The following is a 19,942-nucleotide window of genomic DNA, read 5'->3' as shown; positions in this document are numbered from 1 at the left end:
AGTACTGTACTGATCAGGGTGACGGCTGAGCGTGTATTATTTACTCGAGTATCGCTTCCGAGTTGATTTCTACATGTTGCTTGCATGCTACATGCTACATGATGTCAGAAAGAGGCGGAAAGGTATGCATGTTGAAGTGAAACAGAGATTCAACGTCATACGTAGAGTCTGAGTCCTAGCTATGGGACAAAGTTTGAGTTGAGTGAAGGAACGCAGAAATGAAGCATCGAAGATGTTGGGCGAAGATGGAAAGTTGGCTCGTGATCAAAGTGAGAAGACACCGATAATATGTCCGTAGGCTGAATAGGATACAACAAGGGGGTAAGGTTGACATGAAGATTACAGGTCGTATTCTTCATCATCGCTTTCATCCCTCTTTCTATGGATCTGGTTGTCAGTACGATCACTATTTACTTGTATCATTGTCATCTGGATGACGAGTGTTTGATGAGAATCTGTTATACACACTTGTGATCGGGATTTCCCTCCTGTGAATACTTGTGGGATATGTAATGAATGAGTTTCTTTTATACACACTCGGAGGATGGGAATTGGATTGATTACATTTTCACACATGGTTCCTCGTTTTCCTCCTCCCTCTCCATCTCATCTATCCTGAATATAACGATTGGAACAGTGAGATGTAACGAAAAGAATATAAGAAGGACTTACTGTTATCCCCGCTGCTAAGGATTTGGTACGTGTTCCTGTTGAGGTTGTCGTTATAGGTTTGGGTTTAGGTTTAGGTTGAGACATGTCTGTTACCTGATGGTTAACGTCCTTCTTGGCCTGGATCGATTCTCGCCACATCGGAACATGGAGGTCTCTAGTGGTTTTACACCGTCGCAGTAAATGCCAGACGATTGACTTCGCTCCTGCTTCTATCCCATCACATCAGATACCAGACCAGATGATCAACTGTTTACATGATTACTGGCGATTGAGAAGATAAATGGTAAGGATAAGAGAGATATGGTGATATCTGGGAACGTGGTGTAGAGAACATGACGATAGGGTGGTTTCCATATTGTTTCAAAACGAGAGGTGTAACGTGGGGTCAAGGCTCGATATTGACTAGCGGTTGGGGTTTGAGACGATGAAGATGATGAGATGAATATGAATATGATAAGATGAGATAGATACGGATATGATAAGACTGGAGGGAAAATGTTAAGATGAGATGAATAAGGATATGAAAAGATATGAGAGACGGGGATGACTAGGTGATGAAGGTATAAATTCAAGAGAAACTGACCTGTTGTAATAACCCTTTTAAATTCTCATCATTCACTTTCCCCCTGATTTGACCTGATTGTCCCATACGGATGAGTAAATCTTCAACTTGAGCAGCTAATTCCGGACGTGTTAACGCTATTCGAGATACTGAATATCAGAGTGTATTCTTCCTGGTTCCATCTGGAATATTCTTCACATTGATCTTGAAACCCACTATCCATATCGATCATCTTGATCCATCTTGCGCCTATACGACGAAATGATGACGTCCTCCGAGCCTCGGATCCACTCGTGATCTTACAAGAACGGATATATTCGAGAAAGACTATTTTTCTTATGTATGATGTGATTGTCATGAACGGAAGAAAGAAGATGGCTATATGAACTCACATCTTTCCCTAGCTTCAGATTCCAACATGGCAGCTATCATACCTCTCTTCATCTCTCCCATTTGTCTTTCTTTCGCTTCTTTTTCTTCTGTTGAAGGTCCTTGACCAGAGGGAACTCCTTGAGGTTGAGATGTAGGAGCAGGGACTGCTCTCATACCTGGTGGAAGGGAGATATTTGACATTTCGATGATTTCTCTTGGATGAATCAACACCTCTTCTTGCTTTACTCAGGTTCTATCCTCTTCTTGTCCTATGTGATACTGCTCTGGTGTATTCCTACTAGCCAATGGGGACTTGCGATTGAGATGAGGTGAGATGAATAAGAAGAGGTGAAAGACAATGGATGGATAGATGGCAGGGAAGATGTCGGAGGTTTTCGCCGCTTTCAACCTCCACTTTGAATGTCCACTCAATTTACTTCACATTCCTACTTATAACCACTGGGACACTATACAACTACCTTCAGCTACCACAATGCAATCGATGTCCGTCTGAGGAAGCTGAGAACGATTTCGAGAGATCTCGGTGGATGGTGCAGGTATCGGTGGAGTGAGAGACATAGGGAGGATTAGAAGGTCACCACAAAATGCCAAAGAAACATCCTACATCAAGACGTAAACCAGTCCCTTCTCTCGAAGAACTTTCCCCTTCTTATCCTCTTCGAAACAGGACCAAAACTCTAGCTGCTTCCATTTCAGCTCCCATACTGACCACTCCAGTATCAGGAGGGAGAGATGAGAAGATACAAACTCCAGGAACGGGAGAGACGGAGGGGAGTAGGTGGAGAGGTAGTTTGGAGGATGTGGTAATGAGAAGAATGAGGGGTATGGGGAAGAGGATAGTGAGTATTGGAACTTTTTTCTCCTGTTATACACTATATCTATTTCCAAGATCTATCTTACCAGTTGTCACTTGGAATCCACTTCTCATTCATGGCTTGGAAGACTCCGATAAGACGAGCTGGAAATGATCTCTCCGTCACTCCCTTGCAGCTATGAAGGCCTTACCAGAAATGAATTCACAACGTTAGCTGTGGACATGGCCAGGGAACGATGAAGAGAGAGTTGATTTGATATGACGGAAGATTAAGAAGCTGATAGGTAGCAACGCATCCAAGGTTATGCAAACCAAAATCCCACTTTGCTTAACGCAGATCAACGAAAAGCAGTTGGAACTCTTCCGGTTTTACAAGGGATATACAAAGAACTTTCAGAATTAGCGAGGCATTCTAGTCAGGTGAATATCTGTCTCCTCCCCTCTTCCTCCTGTCCCTGCCTAAAGTCTTTTTGCACCTTTCCTTGGTCCCGAGTTACACTCTACTTCCAGCTTCTGAAACGGCCCAGGTACCAAAGCGTCACGCGGCTGCAGACTGAGATGCTCGCTCAATCTCTTTCCTCGGACTTTCCGCTATTGACCTCGTTGATGAACCACGAGTGGCTTCAAATCGACATGAATGAGTTCAGGAAAGAACGATTAGATAGCTGACATGGGGAAGGATCCTAATGGCTCATCAAAGAAGCGACAAAAGGAAGCAGAGAAAGAAGCGAAGGAAGAAGGAGAACGTTTGGCGTTTGAGCAGATGGAGCAATACCAAGTTAGTCTAAACACATCTCTTCTTTTCCATGGATCTTCTCTATCATATATCCCCCCCCACCCCACCCCCCCCCCACCCCACCCCTCCCCTCCTCACCCCAAAAGACAATTCCGGACCATACCCGGCCCCTCTGGACACCTGTCCTCGACTTCGCGATGATTTATCTTCTCGGCAGTTTTACTTATCTACCCCAGGCGACCATAGCCACATCCCTGTATTCCTTCTTCAGTCTACTACATCTCCTCCCTTCCCCCTCTCATACCCCTCCTCAGCAAGGCTCTTCCCCTAATCTACATCTTCCAGTCCCTTTACGTTCCCTGGTCAGACCAACAGACCACTCACGTCTTCTTGACATATACGTACACATTCAAAGTAGTCCACATGATGCCTTAACGGTGTTGGATTTCTTTACTAAAACAAATCAAGAACATGATGAAGAATGTATGTTTTTCTTCACTGCCCGGAAATGTGTGGTTGATGATAGTAAATCATATATCTTATCTCATGGACGTTTATCATAATATCTCAAGGGAGGATGTCGAACAGGACTGTGAGAGGTTGGTCCCTAGACCACCTAGTAGGAATGAGAGTGGGTCAGGGATGATCGACGCTGATTTAGAATTGGTGGATCAGTTTCTTGGGATGCAAGAGCAGGAAGAGAATGAAGATTCACCTATACAATTCTTGCAGACTGATGAACTAAAATACCCATTGCCAGTGAGTGAAAATCACTTCTTTTTCTCCTTCCGTCAAAAATCCATCCTCTCCTTCCCTCTCTTTCACAACTCTGCTTCTTGACAATTCGCATTTTCTCTTCGCCAAGAGCGTCTCTTTCGACGTTTCACAGCTTTCAATCTGTCTCTGCATTCGGATTGATCTTGCTCCCATGAGGCCTTGGGCGTATGAGGAGGGCGTTAATGCTTTTGAAATGAAGGCACAGCCAAAGCGAGTGTGACTGACAAGCAGACCATTCATGTAGAGCAAGATCAGCCCACTACTGACGATCTCCCTCAACTCGCGACCCGTCACTCTTTACCTATAGTCAATCGCCCAATGCCCAGTCCTACGGCTTCTCTGAAACACTTAAACCCTCCAGGCCAAGTACCTCATCCATCTCCCCTGACTATGGAAACTCTTGATCGTTCTGCTCATTCCGCAAGGACTGCAAGGGCAGGTCGGTTTTCTTTCAACTCTCAATCTCAGAGGACTTTCGATTGGACGGAAAATATGGCTGGGTCCGTCCTTACCCGACATCTCTCAGCGGAAGCAGTAATACCCTATCAAATTCTCGATCGGGCTTCACAATCTCATATCAGCACACATGACGGTCAAACTCTTCGATCCGTTCCCCCGAGCTTCCAATACGAAGCGTCACAAACGTCAAAGAATGTTCAACTTACCCCTTCTCAACATTCTCCGAATACCCCAACAGAGGTTTCCTCTGCTCCACCGGCTAGAAAGTTTACCAAGACTGAGCGTGATGACAAGTCAGACAAGGGAAATGTGGATGGTGTCCAAGGAGCGTCTCGAGCACCAGCTCTGAAGACGCCACCTGACGCTATACTCCAACGACTCGGATCTCCATTTCAACTGGCTCAAGCTGAACAAAGAGGTCGTGAGCGTCATACCAGGCCTGTAGTGGACGAAGATGGTTTCGAGAAAGTGGGTAAGAGATACGTTACCACGCCGAGAAAGAGTAGATGGACCGGTGGACCACTTCGACCACAAGGGAAAGAGAAGTCGGGTGGGATGGACGTAGAGGGGAGTACGTCGGGACTGGCGGGACATGCTGCAGGTAGCAATGAAGGCGAGGTGAAGGAGTGGAGACGGAGGAAGAGTGTAAGTAAGCCGGTTGAGGTGACCGATAGAGTTGTATCGATAGCTGGAGCAAGTGGTGAGGAGAGAACAGGCAAGATTGATCAGCCAAGTAGGAGAAGGAGTACAGGAAAACGTGGAGAAGTGGGGAAACATGAGATGGATGAGACCGTACCACCTGTTCCTGCTCTACCTGAGGAACGAAGATGGGGTTTACAGACTGGTACAGACGGCGGCTTCGTGGGTATGGCACAAAGATTGGATCTGACTAAACGAGATAAGGCTGAGATGGTCAGAGGTGAGTCATATGTATCTCTCCCGTAGATTTCATCTCAAATTCAATAAACACCTGACGATTTTCACTTCTCACATATCGTCACACTGAAGGGTAATGTCTTACGCCGGTTCACATGTGTCAGGAAATATGTGATCCGTTTGAAAGAATCAGCTAATTTCAAGCAGGCAGAGGAAGAGGTACACCTAGAGGTCAAGCAGTTTGAACTTGTCACATTTCCAACAGTGACCGTAATATCGACATATTCCAACAATTCCCAGTATTCAAAAATGATTCTCTTCAACTTCCAAATCTCGTTCAAAAAAGGGAATGAATGATTGATACATACCGGCAAGAAGTTATAATACATAAGGAAAGAATCATCATATCATTCATGCATAAGTATAGTAATTTGTTCTTTTTCATTACTCTTTAATTTCTCGACAGATGAACTCTCAGTTTTTCACTTTGCAGGTTCAGTCAACGGAAGCTAGTTGTAGATCTTGTCTTTCCTGCTAACTCTTCATCACCCTTATACCACAAACCTTTATCCCAACCTTTCTCTTTCTCTCTGTTCAGATTATCTTCATCTTCATCTTCATCTTCATCGTCACTCTCTTCATAATCACTTTCTTCGTCATCCTCATCACTCTCTTCTTCTTCTTCTTCCTCTTGATCTAGATCGATGATATCCTGTTCGTCTTCAAATGGTTGTTTCCATGATGAAAGAGTATTTTGTGGTCCATTTACATAATGACCTTGAATTGATTCTCTTTTCATTCCTTTGTCACCTGTATGTTTCAACGTATTGGAATAAGAAACAATATCCTCTTTCTTTCCTTTTCCTCTTGAGACTGTATTTGTTGGAGATGTATAACATATTGAGTCCTTCACCTCCTTGTTAGGATATTCATCATATTCAATTTGACAAAGACTTTCTTCTTGACTTCCCTCAGCTTGAAACGTTTGTGGAACTACCACGATTGTATTCTCTTCATAATCCTCTTCTCCTCGTGGAAAACCCTTTGGTTCAATCATATCAAATGGATCGTAAGCTGTAAACGTGGACAAGTCTATCCCTCTTACTTTCACATCAGGTCCATAAGAATTTCCCACTCTTCCCTCTCCGGTTCGGATCATTCCCATTACTCTACCTTCTAAATCGGTATAACGAGTTGAAGCACTAATCAGATTTTGTCTCCCCTTTTCACAAACTTGCCAGAAATCCCGTTGTTCTTTGGTCCATCTTTTGCCTTTATGAGGTGCAAATGTCAAAGACGGTTTTTCCAGGGAGAGTGATTTCCAATTTGACATTCCTTTTGTACGCCAATCTTTCCAATTAGATGTGGCATGTGTGAGTAATCGAACTTCGTTGTTCAATTCATCCAGATAATCCTCAATCTGTCTCGAAAGAACTGGAAGTTCATGCGACTGTGGTGGTGAAAAGTACTCAGTTATAAGTTGTGAGATAGAAGGCTCAAGAGCATTAAAACATGAACGTATGGTTCGTAAAAGTTCAGATAAAGAAGTTACTGAAGGAGGTGAAGTGAGTTGTACTTGGAAAGACATATCGCACGGAAATGTCTAGGATTCGTCTTACAACTTATCACAAACACAATCAGTCTACTCTTTGAAACAGTATCTGTATGTACATTCAAGATCGATTTGAATATAGTAAGGTGAGCAATTGTGATCAGGGAAAATCTGAGAGGTGATGGTGATACGTTTGGAAGAACGTGATAAAGAGGTAATATCGGCTACGAGGAAACGGTTCATATGGATGATGACTCACAATGGCAGATCTCGTTTATTCTAGGCCTACGAGGGGGATGGAAAAATTGAAACGTGTATGACAATTGATAATGGTCATGTAGGATGATGGATCTCAAAGGAAAATCAAGCGATCTCAAGCGACTATCTTCGGTGCAGTACTTACTTTATCTATCGATGACACATGTCCTGCAGACCGGAGAAGAAGCGAAATTCAGAAGCGACACATCTTTAGCTTGGTACAGTATGGTTTATCCGAAGATGTATCTGGTCATGTAAGTATCTCATACCGTCTTTACTCTTCCATCCTATCCTGAGGTCATCTCAATCTTCATCAGTGTATTTGATCTCCAACATGTCAACTAACTCTCTTGCTAGTCCACTTCACTCTCTTCTTCTTCCGCTTCATCTTCTTTATCCTCTTCATCCTCTTCATCCTCTTCATCCTCTTCATCCTCTTCATCCTCTCCATCCTCTTCATCCTCTTCATCCTCTTCTTCCTCTTCTTCCTCTTCTTCCTCTTCTTCCTCTTCTTCCTCTTCTTCCTCTTCTTCCTCTGCTTCGTTCACCAACATGGTGTGCTCCTCATCCTCCTCTTGATCCACTAAGATTGTGTCGTCATCATCATCATCCTCTTGATCCACTGACATTGTGTCCTCATCATAAGTACCCTGATTATCATCAAGCTGTTCATCCTCTTCTGGCAAGAATGGATCATAAGACGTAAAACTTGCCAGCCCCTTTCCATTCACCTCCACATTAGGTCCAAAAGCACTCCCAACCGCCCCCTCATTTATACCACTGATGCCCATGATTCTCCCTTCCAAATCGGTCAATTGGGTCATAGCACTACGCAAACCTTTTCTTCGTCTTACACAAGCTTGCCAAAATGTCTTCTGTTCTTCTGTCCAACCATCTCCTAAATTTGAGGCATGGGGCAAGTCTGGGACTTCCTGTGAGAGGGATTCCCAACTTGACAACCCGTGCGTACGCCAGTCATCAATCAGTGAGGTCCGGTTTGTGTGACGTTGAACCTCATTGTTCAGAGCAATGCGGTCTGCGTCAATTTGTTTGGAACTCTCTTGGAGGTCAGGGCCTGAGGGAGCAGAGAAGTAGCTGGAAATGAGGTTTGAGGCAGCAGGAGTGAGGGCGGAATAGGAGGATCGGATGGATTGGAGGAGGTCCGAGAGGGAAATTGGACTCTGGGGTGGGGTAGGGACTGACATATTGTATGATGATGGTAGACAAAAAGTGTTCTGACTGGGTTTAGGGTCTTTGAGCTGTGAATATTGTTGTTGTATGATCCAAGAGGACGATATTTGGTGTAAGAAGGTTTCTTAGTTGCAAAAGCTGGTGAGTTTTCAATGTGGGATAGGAGATGTGTGTGGAGTACGGAGGTTTGGTGAGGTTAGACCTGGATTCAACCATGGTTTATATATGCATTCAATTCCCACCACGGGTCTGAAAAGCTCAGAGCAAGAGTTTCAGGGCCAAACTTGTAACATGGGGCTGGAACATACACATGTGTACTGAGATGCAAAGGAACATCAAGCAAGGTCAAACTTCCATTATTTTACCAGTGGACCTGGTCCATGTAAACAAATTGACCGGGACCTGTCACATTTCCAAAAGCCGTCTCAAACACTTGCATACTCATCATGTTACAGAATCTGACACAGTGTCGGTAAAGAGCTTGCTCACAACCTATTGCGTTTCCGCTCACAGGTTTGACCCCTCAACCACCTGACTGTCAAGGGTCAGTCTGATACTCTGGTCGCTCGGACCCTTCCACTATGGTCTTATTCAAGCCCGTGGCGACATAGAACATCTCCCACTCCTCCTCATTGAAAGACCTACAAGTTCTCATCCTCCCAGTCCCTTCCAATAACCATTCACCTCCTTCACCTCCAGGAGCTATATTCATTTCTGAAGTCATATTCCAAGTTGTAGATGCTTCCGGTTGATTTGGCATGTCCACACTCGCTGGGCAGCATACATGTGTTACACCAAATCGACCACCGAGTTTCAACATTGATTGTTGCACTTCGGACGGAGGTCTACATTCTTGAGTTTCATGAGTGAGACCCTTCAAATGGGATTGATGATTGGATTCCAGGATTCCCGAAATTGTGTAGACTGTGAGTCCAACAATACCAATAGCGATTACTAAAACTGAGCCACAGGCAGTACATACGAAACCCTTTGGTCCCATTTGAGAACAATCAAGACTACGACCAACTGATCTTAGAGCTTTGCCCGAGCCGGAAAGTAACGAGTCACATAGCTTTCGGGACCTAGCACCGCTTGAACGCTTAGAGCGATGAGTTGAGGTCAGCGTTGTAGCATCCCCTTCTTCAATATCAAACTCGTACCTTGTGTCAAATTGGGAAGGACCGGGTATGGAGTCTTCGTAATCCTCTCCTGGAACTTCCTCATACCTTTTTCCTTGAGATTTCCTTGTGGTACTCATTCTTGATATATGATGACTTGATGTTCGGTTTTAGGGATATTGCCGAGAAATAATTCAACTGATTAAGTGACTGTTGCTATGTGAAGGGTCAAAAAGAGGTTGCATCAAGAAAGAGAGAAAAATGGACATTATTAAGTAGTCACACTCGTCGACGCTCTTGTCACACATCTGACATGTAACAGATTGATACTCACTTACACCTTTCACAACTGGCTTGAACAATTTGATTGTATGACGTCTATGGCGTTCACGTGGAAACACCTCCTTTGAGTATCCGTATACAAGAGAAGAATGGATAACTCATGCACCAGAGGTTTCAACAAGACAAAAGGAGCACCCTGGTGTTTTACTAATGTGTATGTCACAGGGTTGCTTCTTCGTTAACTTCCTACGACCGACGGCCAATAACCTCGTGGGCTTCAACCTTTACCAACTTCGTTGTTCGAGATATGAAATAGGTGACAATAACTTCTGGGTGTAATAACTTTGTACTTTACTAACTTCTATCACTAAGACAACAACCAGAGATCGTCAAAGATCTCTGGGAACTTCGGCCCTTAAGTACTTCGTCCTTCCCTAACTTCGTCGACGCAGAACTTCGTTCAACCCGAAGTCCCGAGCTTCGTACCTCACGAACTTCGTTGGGGACGAAGTTCGTGCCTCCCTAACTTCGTATCTTCCTAACTTCGTATCTCCCTAACTTCATAACTCCCTAACTTCCTACATGACTAACTTCGCCCTTGACGAAGTTAGCCTCCTAATACCCTCATGGGTGATGAAGTTCATGAGAACTGGGTCGTTGGTGGCGAACTGATGTCCAAAGGAACTTCGTTTGATGGGAAAAGGATGATGTCACGCGGCGCCGCGTGTCAGTGTACATATTGTACATCTGGCTGACTGACTGCATGATCACAGTCTGGTGTCAAAAGTTACAGAGAATGTTTTCATAGTATTTTGGCTAGGAGATCATACATTGGTCTATAAACGGCCGGTGTCACAAACCATATCATAACATCTCTGACAACCACCACCACCGACCCTCCTTTCACCATCACCGAACCACTATCCATCACCACCCCAAACCACTGAGACCAACTACGACGAAGCTACGAGAACCTAGGGATTATTTGCCACGACAATCCCGCCTAAGGGAGAACTACGTCGAAGTTAGGAGAGGAAACCAAGGGAGAGCAGAGTAGGGGAAGTTAGGCGAAGTTAGTCGAAGTGAGGGGGTAGGATATCGGGGATATGGCGAGGTACGGCAAAGTTGAGTAAAGAGGACTGAGCGCAAGGCTGTGCAGGAGTTGAGGGATGTTCTATGAGAAGAGAGGAGAAGTATAGATAGTTTACAGGTCGCTGAACTCCTTCAGCAATCCTTGATTGTTGTCAGTAGCGAGAGATATATTCAGTAGCTACAACCATTGAGTCAGGGAGAGCTACCACCGAGCAGTTCAACGTACCACGGCAAAGTTAGCTGCAGTTCATCGACAATCACCTTATTGTTCACCACTCGACGTAATACTATGGCGTAGTTAGCCGTAGTTCCCCCGACAAGTACCCTGTCTCAGTGAGACATTGACGCCCCAGTACCACGTAGTTAGGAAGCCAACTTTGCGCACAACACGAAATCTCTTCACGCACAACATTGTCACGTGATTGGCCGTTAGGTATGCACGGGCCACAAGATTAGGCGCGGCAACCACATGGCTTATCCCCCTTTCCACTCTCCTCATACACTTGACTGTCACGAACTACGTCGTGACACCTCAGATTCCACCAGCAATGACCCTCCTTTGACCATCAAAACCCCTATCACGTCATAACCTCGTCACCCCACACGTAACCTAGGACATCTGAGACCAAGTACGGCGAAGTTAGGCGGAGCTAGGTGAACTAGGGACAATGGGAGCAGAAGTACGGCGAAGTTAGGCGGAGTTAGGTGAACCAGGGACAATGGGAGCAGAAGTGCGGCGATGTTAGGCGGAGGTAGTTGAAGGACGGGTAAGGACGGCCGGGACTCGGGGAAGTTGGACGAAGTGCGTTGAAGTACGTCTAAGCGTGAGAGGGTTGGGTGAAGATCTAGGAGGAGTAAATGATATTAGCTGAGAAGATCGCTGAAGTTCTTCAGCGATCCTTGATTGTTGTCAGTAGTGAAAGACATAGAGATAGCTATATACAATCGAGATACATCGCCATCAGTAGAACAAAACCTCAGTTAGAGTAACTACGCCGAAGTACGCCGTAGTTACACTCCTTTCGACGTCTGCGCCCTCCTGATTGGGTGAGACATCGACTTAGAAGCGTCAAGTTAGCCGAGGTTCGTCAACCGTCGGTCTACTAGAAGATAGTTGTTCGACAGCCGTGACATTGACCAAGGTCTTCAACTTCATCACTTTCTGCAATTAAGAGGAGAGTAGCTACAATCTTAAAACACTGACCATCGCTCTCAGCACCCTCGATAACCCCCTTCCAGTAGAAAGCTCAACCTAACATCCAGCAAACAACAACTCATGGCCATGGAACGACTAGACATACATGGGGAGAAGGGGTAGAAGGACATCACTCCCAGCTCGGTCAGTTTTCCACCTTTGGGTCTGAAACTTTTACACATCTGTAGAGGGGGACGTTCTCTACATGCTCATATAAAAGCCTAAGATTGTTTCATGCATTGGTCATGAGTAATAAATCATCATGGGTTCCTCACTTTGACCAGAGGACTGTCACGAACTACGTCGTGACACCTCGATTACTCCACCAACAATGACCCTCCTTTGGCCATCAAAACCCCATCACGCCTTAACCTCTTTACTCTACACGTAACTCAGGACTTCTGACACCAAGTACGGCGAAGTTAGACGGAGTTAGGCTAAGTAGGGACAATGGGAGCAGAAGTACGGCGAAGTTAGACGGGGTTAGGCTAAGTAGGGACAATGGGAGCAGAAGTGCGGCAATGTTAGGCGGGGTTAGGCTAATTAGGGACAATGGGAGCAGAAGTGCGGCGATGTTAGGCGGAGTTAGGCTAAGTAGGGACAATGGGAGCAGAAGTGCGGCGATGTTAGGCGGAGTTAGTCGAAGGAGGAAGAGGATGGCCGAGGGCTCGGGGAAGTTGGACGAAGTGCGTTGAAGTACGTCAAAGCGCGAGAGGGTTGGATGAACGTCTAGGAGGAGTAGATAATATTAGCTGAGAAGATCGCTGAAGTTCTTCAGCGATCCTTGATTGTTGTCAGTAGTGAAAGACATAGAGATAGCTATATACAATCGAGATACATCGCCATCAGTAGAATAAAACCTCAGTTAGAGTAACTACGCCGAAGTACGCCGTAGTTACACTCCTTTCGACGTCTGCGCCCTCCTGGTTGGGTGAGACATCGACTTAGAAGCGTCAAGTTAGCCGAGGTTCGTCGACCGTCGGTCTACTAGAAGATAGTTGTTCGACAGCCGTGACAGTATCAAGGATCGCTCTTACCGACGACCCGTGCGAACCTCGGAGAAGTACAAAGATAATATGGAACCAGAAAGAAGAATTACACGAGGGATGAGTAGGGATGGAGACAGGATGGAGGAGAACGAGAGGAGAGCATTGGAGGAGCTTAGCAGAGCAATGGGGCAGGACCTTGGAGTGGAGGATAGTGTGGGGGGATCAATTCAAGGAGATGAGTTCGTTCCACCGGTGCCTTCTAACCCTCCTTCTCCTCCGTCTAATGCTCTCCCACCTGCGGGATCCCCACTTGGATCAGACCAAACCCCACGCCCAAGAGAAAACACTGGAAGTACGGCGAACTTGGGAGAAGAAGGAACACAAGGGGTGGTGTTGGCCTTGATGCAGATGGTGGCGAATATGAACAAAGACATGATTGAGGAGAGAAGGCGTAGGGAGGAATGGGAACAGAGAAGAGAAAGGGATACAGTGGGCGGGATTGCAGAAGGGATATCAGAAGGAGTGAGGTACGCCATGGGACGGCAAACTTCGGCGACCCCAAGCGTAGTGGGCGAACAACGGAAGGGGATAAAGCTACCTAACCCAGACCTCTGGAGAGGAGATCGGAACAAGTTAACCGCCTTTCTGTCTGAGTGCGACGTACATTTCGAATTGAACTCTCATCTTTTCCCCGACGACACTAAGAAAGTCTTTTTCATGATCTCTCATCTACGCGAAACACCTCTTCTTGCAGTGCAGCCCGATCTATCCAAAAGACCTCTTCCTGAGTACCTCACGACACACGATCAGTTCGTTAAGTACCTCAAGACTAACTTTGGTGATCCAGACGAAGAAGGAACTGCGGCCCGACAACTTAACGACCTCAAGCAAACCGGGTCTGCTTCGGACTACTTCTCCGCCTTCCAGCGACATGTTGCGATTCTTAAGTGGTCTGATGATGGAAACCTAGTTGACCGAGCCAAGAAAGGACTAAAATCGCACCTTCTAGATGAAATTGCAAGACACGGTAGATCGTTTGGGACTGTGAAAGAGCTATTGGAGTTTGTGATTCCCTTGGACAACCGCCTGTGGAGGAGACAAGTGGAGAAGGAGGCAGAGAGGAAAAGGGAAGGAGGGATAAGGACAACGACAGTGGTGGAAAGTCAGAGGACGGAGAAGAAAGAAGAGAAGAAATGGGAAAAGGGGCAACCTTCGGCGCAGGGTGGTGTCCAGGCGGCTATGATGTCGACGGTGGTAAAGAGTACACCGCCAAACATCGACGAAGTTCGCCGAAGATGGCCTAGGCCGAGCTCCGATCTGAGGGAGACAAGGAGGAAGGAGGGGAAGTGTACCGAGTGTGGTGAAGCGGGACATTGGCTGAAGGAATGCCCTGTAAGGGAGGCTAAGGTTAAGGTTGGACTGTTGCCTCCATGGGGGGGGAAGTTCGGAGAACGTGGTGGAGGATCGGGAGGGAACGCAGTACCTCTCGGACAGAGGAGGAACTTGAATGCGGTTGGAGGAGAAGTAGATTTGGAAGAGGACCAGGGAAAAGAAGAGGACCTGTCGCAGTAGGCGAGGCTCGGCGGGTCCGCCATATTCTCTCGGCCACCATTCCCAAACCCATAAAAGAAACACAGCTGATGGAGCCAGAGGATTGTGAATACAAAAATACACCACTCAGTACCCCTTGTTCATGCAATGCCGATAATCATCTCCTCATCCCTTCCGTTTCCAGAGATCAACCTAAATCGGACATTTTCATTAATGGAATAAAGCTAACTACGCTCTGGGACACTGGAGCTACTTGTTCATATATAAGCCCTAAGGCAGCAGCGAAGATAGGTGTAGAAAAGAGGCGATATCAGGTGAGCGTACCCGTTCACATGTTCGACGGCTCGGTGAGTGTCGCTGGACCCATCACCGAGTTTGTCGAAGTCGGATTTAGTTTGACGAAGGACGCCGAAGTGCGATCTGTTTGTCTCGATGTAACAACGCTCTGCGACGCAGATGTTGTGATAGGGTGGGATTGGATGAGGAAGGAAAGGGGTTGTCCTTGATGGAAGAGACAACTCGGTGAAATTTCCCATCCCAACCCCACCAAGTGCGGCGAAGTTAGCGGCCATAGGGCTGCCGACTCTGACGGACGCGATAGACCTCCGCGGCGAAGATGAGCTTGAAGAGCTGAGCCCGGAGGACAAGACGAGTTGTTCCAGGTAGTTCCTGAACAATACCACCAGTACATTGACGTTTTTAATCCGAAGAAGGGAGGAGAGACCCTTCCCCCTTCAAGGTCCTACGATTTGAAGTTTGAGCTTAAGGAGGGGGCGAACCTTAAGGTCGCCTCCCTCTATGCTCAAGGAGAAGATCAGAGACGCGCGCTGAGAGACATACTAGATCGCGAAATCGCCGCTGGCCGAATTCGGGCAAGTAACTCGCCATACGGCTCACCAATGTTTATGATACCGAAGAAGGCCGAAGGACAATGGCGAATGGTCATCGACTATCGAAAACTGAACGAAGCGACCATACCAGATGCCTACCCTCTCCCTCTAATAGGTCAAATTACCGAAGAACTTGGAAAAGCAAGGTATTTCAGCAAACTAGATCTAATTGGAGCATACCAATTGTTGAGGGTGACAGAGGGACATGAACACCTGACGGCGTTCAGGACACAGTATGGTATGTTTGAATCTCTGGTTGTTCGTGATGGGCTGCGAAACGCCCCCGCGGTCTTCCAACACTTCCTAAATGAGGTGTTTAGAGAGCTACTAGGGAATGGAGTCGTGGTCTACATTGACGATATCCTCATTTATGGGAATACGTTGGAGGAATTACGAGGAACTACGGCGAAGGTCTTTGAGGTACTGCGGAAGGCGAGCCTGTACGTGAAAGCTAGTAAGTGCGAGTTCGAAAGAGATTCGGTGGTGTTTCTGGGTTTCGTGGTATCCTCTAAAGGTGTATCGGTGAACCCAGAATACATTGATGCCATCACTTCCTTCCCACGTCCTAAGAATCTACGAGAGTCAAGGGGATTCATTGGAGTTGTAAGCTACTACAGGCGTTTTGTCCCCAACTTCTCGAAGATTGCTAGACCTATCAATGACTTGACAAGGAAGGAGGTACCATTTGTATGGGGAGTCGAACAGGAGTCAGCCTTCAAAGAGTTGAAGGCTAGGATGTGTACTGCGCCGGTGTTAGCCCATTTTGACCCTACATTGAAGACGATATTACAGACAGATGCGTCGTTCTTCGGCTGGGGGTTCATAATTTCGCAGATCAACACGGCTGGTCAAGAACACCCGGTAGCTATTGAGTCTGGTGCTTTCAACACAGCTCAACTGAATTATACGGTAGGAGAAAAGGAGTTCCTCGCTGTAGTGGAGGGTTTCAGAAGAAGGAGACACTTATTATTGCAGGTGGAAACCACAGTACTTACCGACCATCTAAACCTTACCTACTGGATGGAACCGAAACAACTCAGTCCTCGGCAAGGTAGGTGGGTAGAGGAGCTAGCTAACTTCAGGTTTAAAATGGTTTATCGGCCAGGAACCCAGGCAAGTCTTCCAGATGGATTATCTAGACGGGCGGACTATCATTCCGGGAAAGGAAGTACCATGGTACAAGAGAGCAACCTTATCCAAGGTCTGCCGAAGTTCGATGAAGTTGACGCCACCACGTCGGAGTTGCGTCACCTCCTTCGAGCATTGCAAGGGACAAGGGAGGTAAAGGAAAATGATCTTGTGGACCCTATGGATCTAGTACTTGGAGTTCAGGAGGACGAAGACATAGAAGGGGTCAGAGAAGAATTATTAGGAGTCGTTTGCGCTGAGTGTTCTCATCCTACGTGTAACGATAACGTGCAGGAACCAGGATCAATCACCGAATTACGCCGTAGTTCGCGGTCTCCTCTAATCCTTCGTGGGGGGTGGAACTCAAGAGGTTTCCTCACATTCGACGATCGCATTTATGTGCCGAACTACGCCGATGCTCGGCTGAAGATCATGAAGATGCGACATGACTCAGCCTTGGCCGGTCATCCAGGTTCGGCGAAGACCCTTGAACTAGTCCTGAGGGATTATGTCTGGGTTGGAGTAAGGAAGGATGTCGAAGATTATGTTGCTGGATGCGTGGTATGTCAGAGAGTGAAGACTAACAGACAGAAACCTCATGGGGAGCTTAAACCACTGGAGGTAGCTACGAAACCTTGGTCTAGCATCTCGATGGATTTTATCGAGGAGCTGCCAAATTCCCATGGATATAATTCCATCCTGGTAGTGGTGGATCGGTTGACCAAATGGGCCATTTTTATCCCGACTACGACGAAGTTAACCGCAGCCGGCCTATCAGAGTTGATATTGGACTATGTGGTGGCCCAGCATGGGTTGCCAGAGAATATAGTATCGGACAGGGGATCGAAGTTTACCTCCAAGTTTTGGAAGAATTTGACCGATAGTCTCGGAATAAGACTACATCTCTCTACTGCATATCATCCACAGACTGACGGACAGACCGAACGAACCAACCAGTCTTTGGAACTGTATCTTCGAATCTTCACCTCCTATCAGCAGAACGACTGGTCAAAGCTACTCGCTCGAGCTAGCTTTGCTTACAACAACACCCAGCACTCTGCGATAAACAAAACCCCATTCTATGCGAACTATGGATATCACCCTCGTTGGGCTGAAGAGATAAAGGCTAGCGAGGTCGAAGTGCCCGCTGCTACGGTGGTGGTAAAAGATTTGACTGAAATACACAAAGATTGTATCGAAGGAATTGAGAAAGCTAATGAGAAGTACGCCGAAGGATACAATAGGAAACACCGGACTACGCCGAACTTCGCGGAAGGAGACCTAGTGATGCTGTCGTTAGAGAATATTAAGACGAAGAGACCAATGAAGAAGTTAGATGTTAAGCAAAGTGGGCCGTACAAGGTAGTACGGCAGGTAGGTTCTCATGCTTGTAAATTGGAATTACCAGGAACGATGGCAGGTATCCATGATGTATTCCATGTCTCCTTGCTCCGTCCTTATCACCCTCCAATATTTCCTGGTCAGCAAGCTGAGCCACCTGGGCCAGTAGAAGTAGACAATGAGGGAGAGTCTTGGGAGGTAAAGGATATTGTGGACTCTAGAGTAAATAAGAGGTCAGGGAAGTTAGAGTACTTGGTAGAGTGGTTAGGTTACGAAGGAACAGACGATTCAGTATCATGGGAACCAGTGGAGAACGTCGATGGAGCTGATGACATATTGGCGAAGTTCCACGAACTTCACCCTACTAAGCCGAAGGAAGGGCGACTGCGAAGGGCTAGGAGATAGAACGTACTGCATACAACATAGGATTACAGCTACGTACCGCTCACTTGTCCTTACTCTTACCCTTACCTTTTCCTTTTCCTTTCTCCTTCGATCTACTCGGTCCCGCGGGATTGGTGTGGAGGCTACCGATGACCGAAGGTAGATCGAGAGTCTCAGACGGGAACGCAGTAGAGAGAGAAGCATTCCATGCCCGATTCATAGCCCCAAAGAAGTCACCGAAGTCCTGGACATCTCGAGCAGCTTGCATGCTCGGGGTCCTCCACAGAGAACGTATGGTCCGTAGACACTCGAAGGGAAGACTGAGGAGGTCGAGAGCAGTCTGGGCGGAAGCTGGGACACGAGAATTACTACGGCGACCTAACCAGTCAAGGGACGGTGGTGGCTCATACGCCATAGGAGTGACTAGGAAGGGGGTGTCGAACAGTCTTCGGCGAACATCGGCTATCTCAGTAAGGCTTCGGCGAGAGACGGCCGCTAACCTTGTCCTTGCTTCGTCGTCCAGAGCCCCAGTGTTGACTACATCTACTAACGCCGCAGTAAGATTGTTTAAAGCGTTAGCTTGACGAGAAGAGAAGTCAAGCAGGAGAGATGTATCATTTCGGGCGGCCTCGAGCTGAGTAGTGAGACCGAGGACGAGAGAACGATAAGTGGCGAGTTCCTTTTCGTCCTCAGGAATACGGACGTCCAGGGAGATACGAGGGTGGACGAGGGACAACCGGGGAGCAGAGGGACCAGCACGCTGAGTATCTTCATTTTCCACATCACCATCATTGAAGGCAACCTCCTTCCCTTTAGATTTCCCTTTTGATTTCTTTAAAGAAGACTTCGGTGTCTTCTGGGAAGCAGAGGGAGGGGTGACGGGAGGGGCCGCCGAAGAGGCCGGAGGAACAGAAGGACGCCGACTTTGGGTGCTGTGAGCCGGAGGAGAAGCTACCACTGGAGAGGACGGACGTGGCGCCGAAGGACGAGAGGCCGAAGGACGGGAGGCCGAAGGAGCAGAGGCCGAAGGACGGCGAGAAGACGAAGGAGGAACAGCCGGGAGACGTGATGGGCCGGCCACAGGAGCGAAGGGCGACGGCGACGGAGGCGACGGGCGGAGGTCCGGCGAAGTACGGCGAACCGACCGGAGAGACGAAGACGGTACCCGCGAACGGGGGACAGACGCTGGAGTCTGGGGAGGGGGGAGAGGAGAAGCGTCAAAGGGACGGGGCGGGATGTCCCGGGCATAGGAAACGGGACAGAAGGAGCAGGGGCCAGACGTGCATGAAGCACAACGGAGGGCCTTGTTGTGTGGTCTGACTGCCTTGAGGCACGGCCAGTTTGGACGATTATACTTGATAATCTCACGTCTACTAATTATCAGGATTAACTTCGGCGTACTACGAATAGGTGGACTCACCGGCAACGATCACACGCTTCGTCGACACCAACCGCGATCCAACGACCATGCTCGGACTTCATCTTCTCCCACAAGTACTCTTCTTCCCGCATTGATCTCTTCACCCGTTTGGGCGAAGGCTCCCCTCTGGGAGAAGGGTGGGGAGCAGCGACCGTCTCGGCGGGAGCATGACCGGCGGCACGAGCACGATCGGCAGCGGCACCAGGAGCGATAGCGGCAGCAGAGCGGGCGCGGCAGCGATGATGGCGTTGGGGGGGGGGGA

General features: G+C 47.5%; 7 protein-coding genes across 7 annotated transcripts in view; 2 read left to right on the top strand and 5 right to left on the bottom strand.

Moving 5' to 3' along the window:
* Positions 1-339: 339 nt before the first annotated feature.
* Positions 340-1,807, bottom strand: TREMEDRAFT_70270 (uncharacterized protein; the record flags this gene model as incomplete). The annotated part of the gene is made up of 4 exons (XM_007007919.1): positions 340-387; positions 673-765; positions 1,256-1,383; positions 1,627-1,807. 4 exons carry the CDS (start codon positions 1,805-1,807, stop codon positions 340-342), a joined length of 450 nt encoding a protein of 149 aa, XP_007007981.1.
* A 404-nt stretch (positions 1,808-2,211) lies between these two features.
* Positions 2,212-5,534, top strand: TREMEDRAFT_65782 (uncharacterized protein; the record flags this gene model as incomplete). Its single annotated transcript, XM_007007871.1, has 7 exons — positions 2,212-2,466; positions 2,730-2,861; positions 3,121-3,219; positions 3,766-3,936; positions 4,186-5,058; positions 5,143-5,332; positions 5,494-5,534. 7 exons carry the CDS (start codon positions 2,212-2,214, stop codon positions 5,532-5,534), a joined length of 1,761 nt encoding a protein of 586 aa, XP_007007933.1.
* Positions 5,535-5,788: 254 nt separating this feature from the next.
* TREMEDRAFT_65781 (uncharacterized protein) lies at positions 5,789-6,877 on the bottom strand (the record flags this gene model as incomplete). The annotated part of the gene is made up of 1 exon (XM_007007870.1): positions 5,789-6,877. The coding sequence occupies one exon, from the start codon at positions 6,875-6,877 to the stop codon at positions 5,789-5,791; it is 1,089 nt and encodes a 362-aa protein (XP_007007932.1).
* Positions 6,878-7,452: 575 nt separating this feature from the next.
* Positions 7,453-8,304, bottom strand: TREMEDRAFT_65780 (uncharacterized protein; the record flags this gene model as incomplete). The annotated part of the gene is made up of 1 exon (XM_007007869.1): positions 7,453-8,304. One exon carries the CDS (start codon positions 8,302-8,304, stop codon positions 7,453-7,455), a length of 852 nt encoding a protein of 283 aa, XP_007007931.1.
* A 347-nt stretch (positions 8,305-8,651) lies between these two features.
* On the bottom strand, positions 8,652-9,548 carry TREMEDRAFT_65779 (uncharacterized protein; the record flags this gene model as incomplete). Its single annotated transcript, XM_007007868.1, is given in 3 exon segments — positions 8,652-8,782; positions 8,802-8,821; positions 8,848-9,548. 3 exon segments carry the CDS (start codon positions 9,546-9,548, stop codon positions 8,652-8,654), a joined length of 852 nt encoding a protein of 283 aa, XP_007007930.1.
* A 3,505-nt stretch (positions 9,549-13,053) lies between these two features.
* On the top strand, positions 13,054-14,538 carry TREMEDRAFT_65778 (uncharacterized protein; the record flags this gene model as incomplete). The annotated part of the gene is made up of 2 exons (XM_007007867.1): positions 13,054-13,455; positions 14,134-14,538. 2 exons carry the CDS (start codon positions 13,054-13,056, stop codon positions 14,536-14,538), a joined length of 807 nt encoding a protein of 268 aa, XP_007007929.1.
* Positions 14,539-18,321: 3,783 nt separating this feature from the next.
* TREMEDRAFT_65776 (uncharacterized protein) overlaps positions 18,322-19,942 on the bottom strand; it is a gene marked incomplete at both ends in the record, with an annotated part of 2,535 nt that continues 914 nt past the window's right edge. Inside the window, 2 exons of the mRNA XM_007007866.1 lie at positions 18,322-19,633; positions 19,681-19,835. Coding sequence (XP_007007928.1) covers positions 18,322-19,633; positions 19,681-19,835 — 1,467 coding nt within the window. The remainder of the gene's footprint in view (positions 19,634-19,680; positions 19,836-19,942) is intronic.

The sequence above is a fragment of the Tremella mesenterica genome, assembly GCF_000271645.1.
Source record: "Tremella mesenterica DSM 1558 unplaced genomic scaffold TREMEscaffold_16, whole genome shotgun sequence".
Taxonomy (NCBI): domain Eukaryota; kingdom Fungi; phylum Basidiomycota; class Tremellomycetes; order Tremellales; family Tremellaceae; genus Tremella; species Tremella mesenterica.
This window is presented reverse-complemented; position numbering and strand designations above follow the sequence as displayed.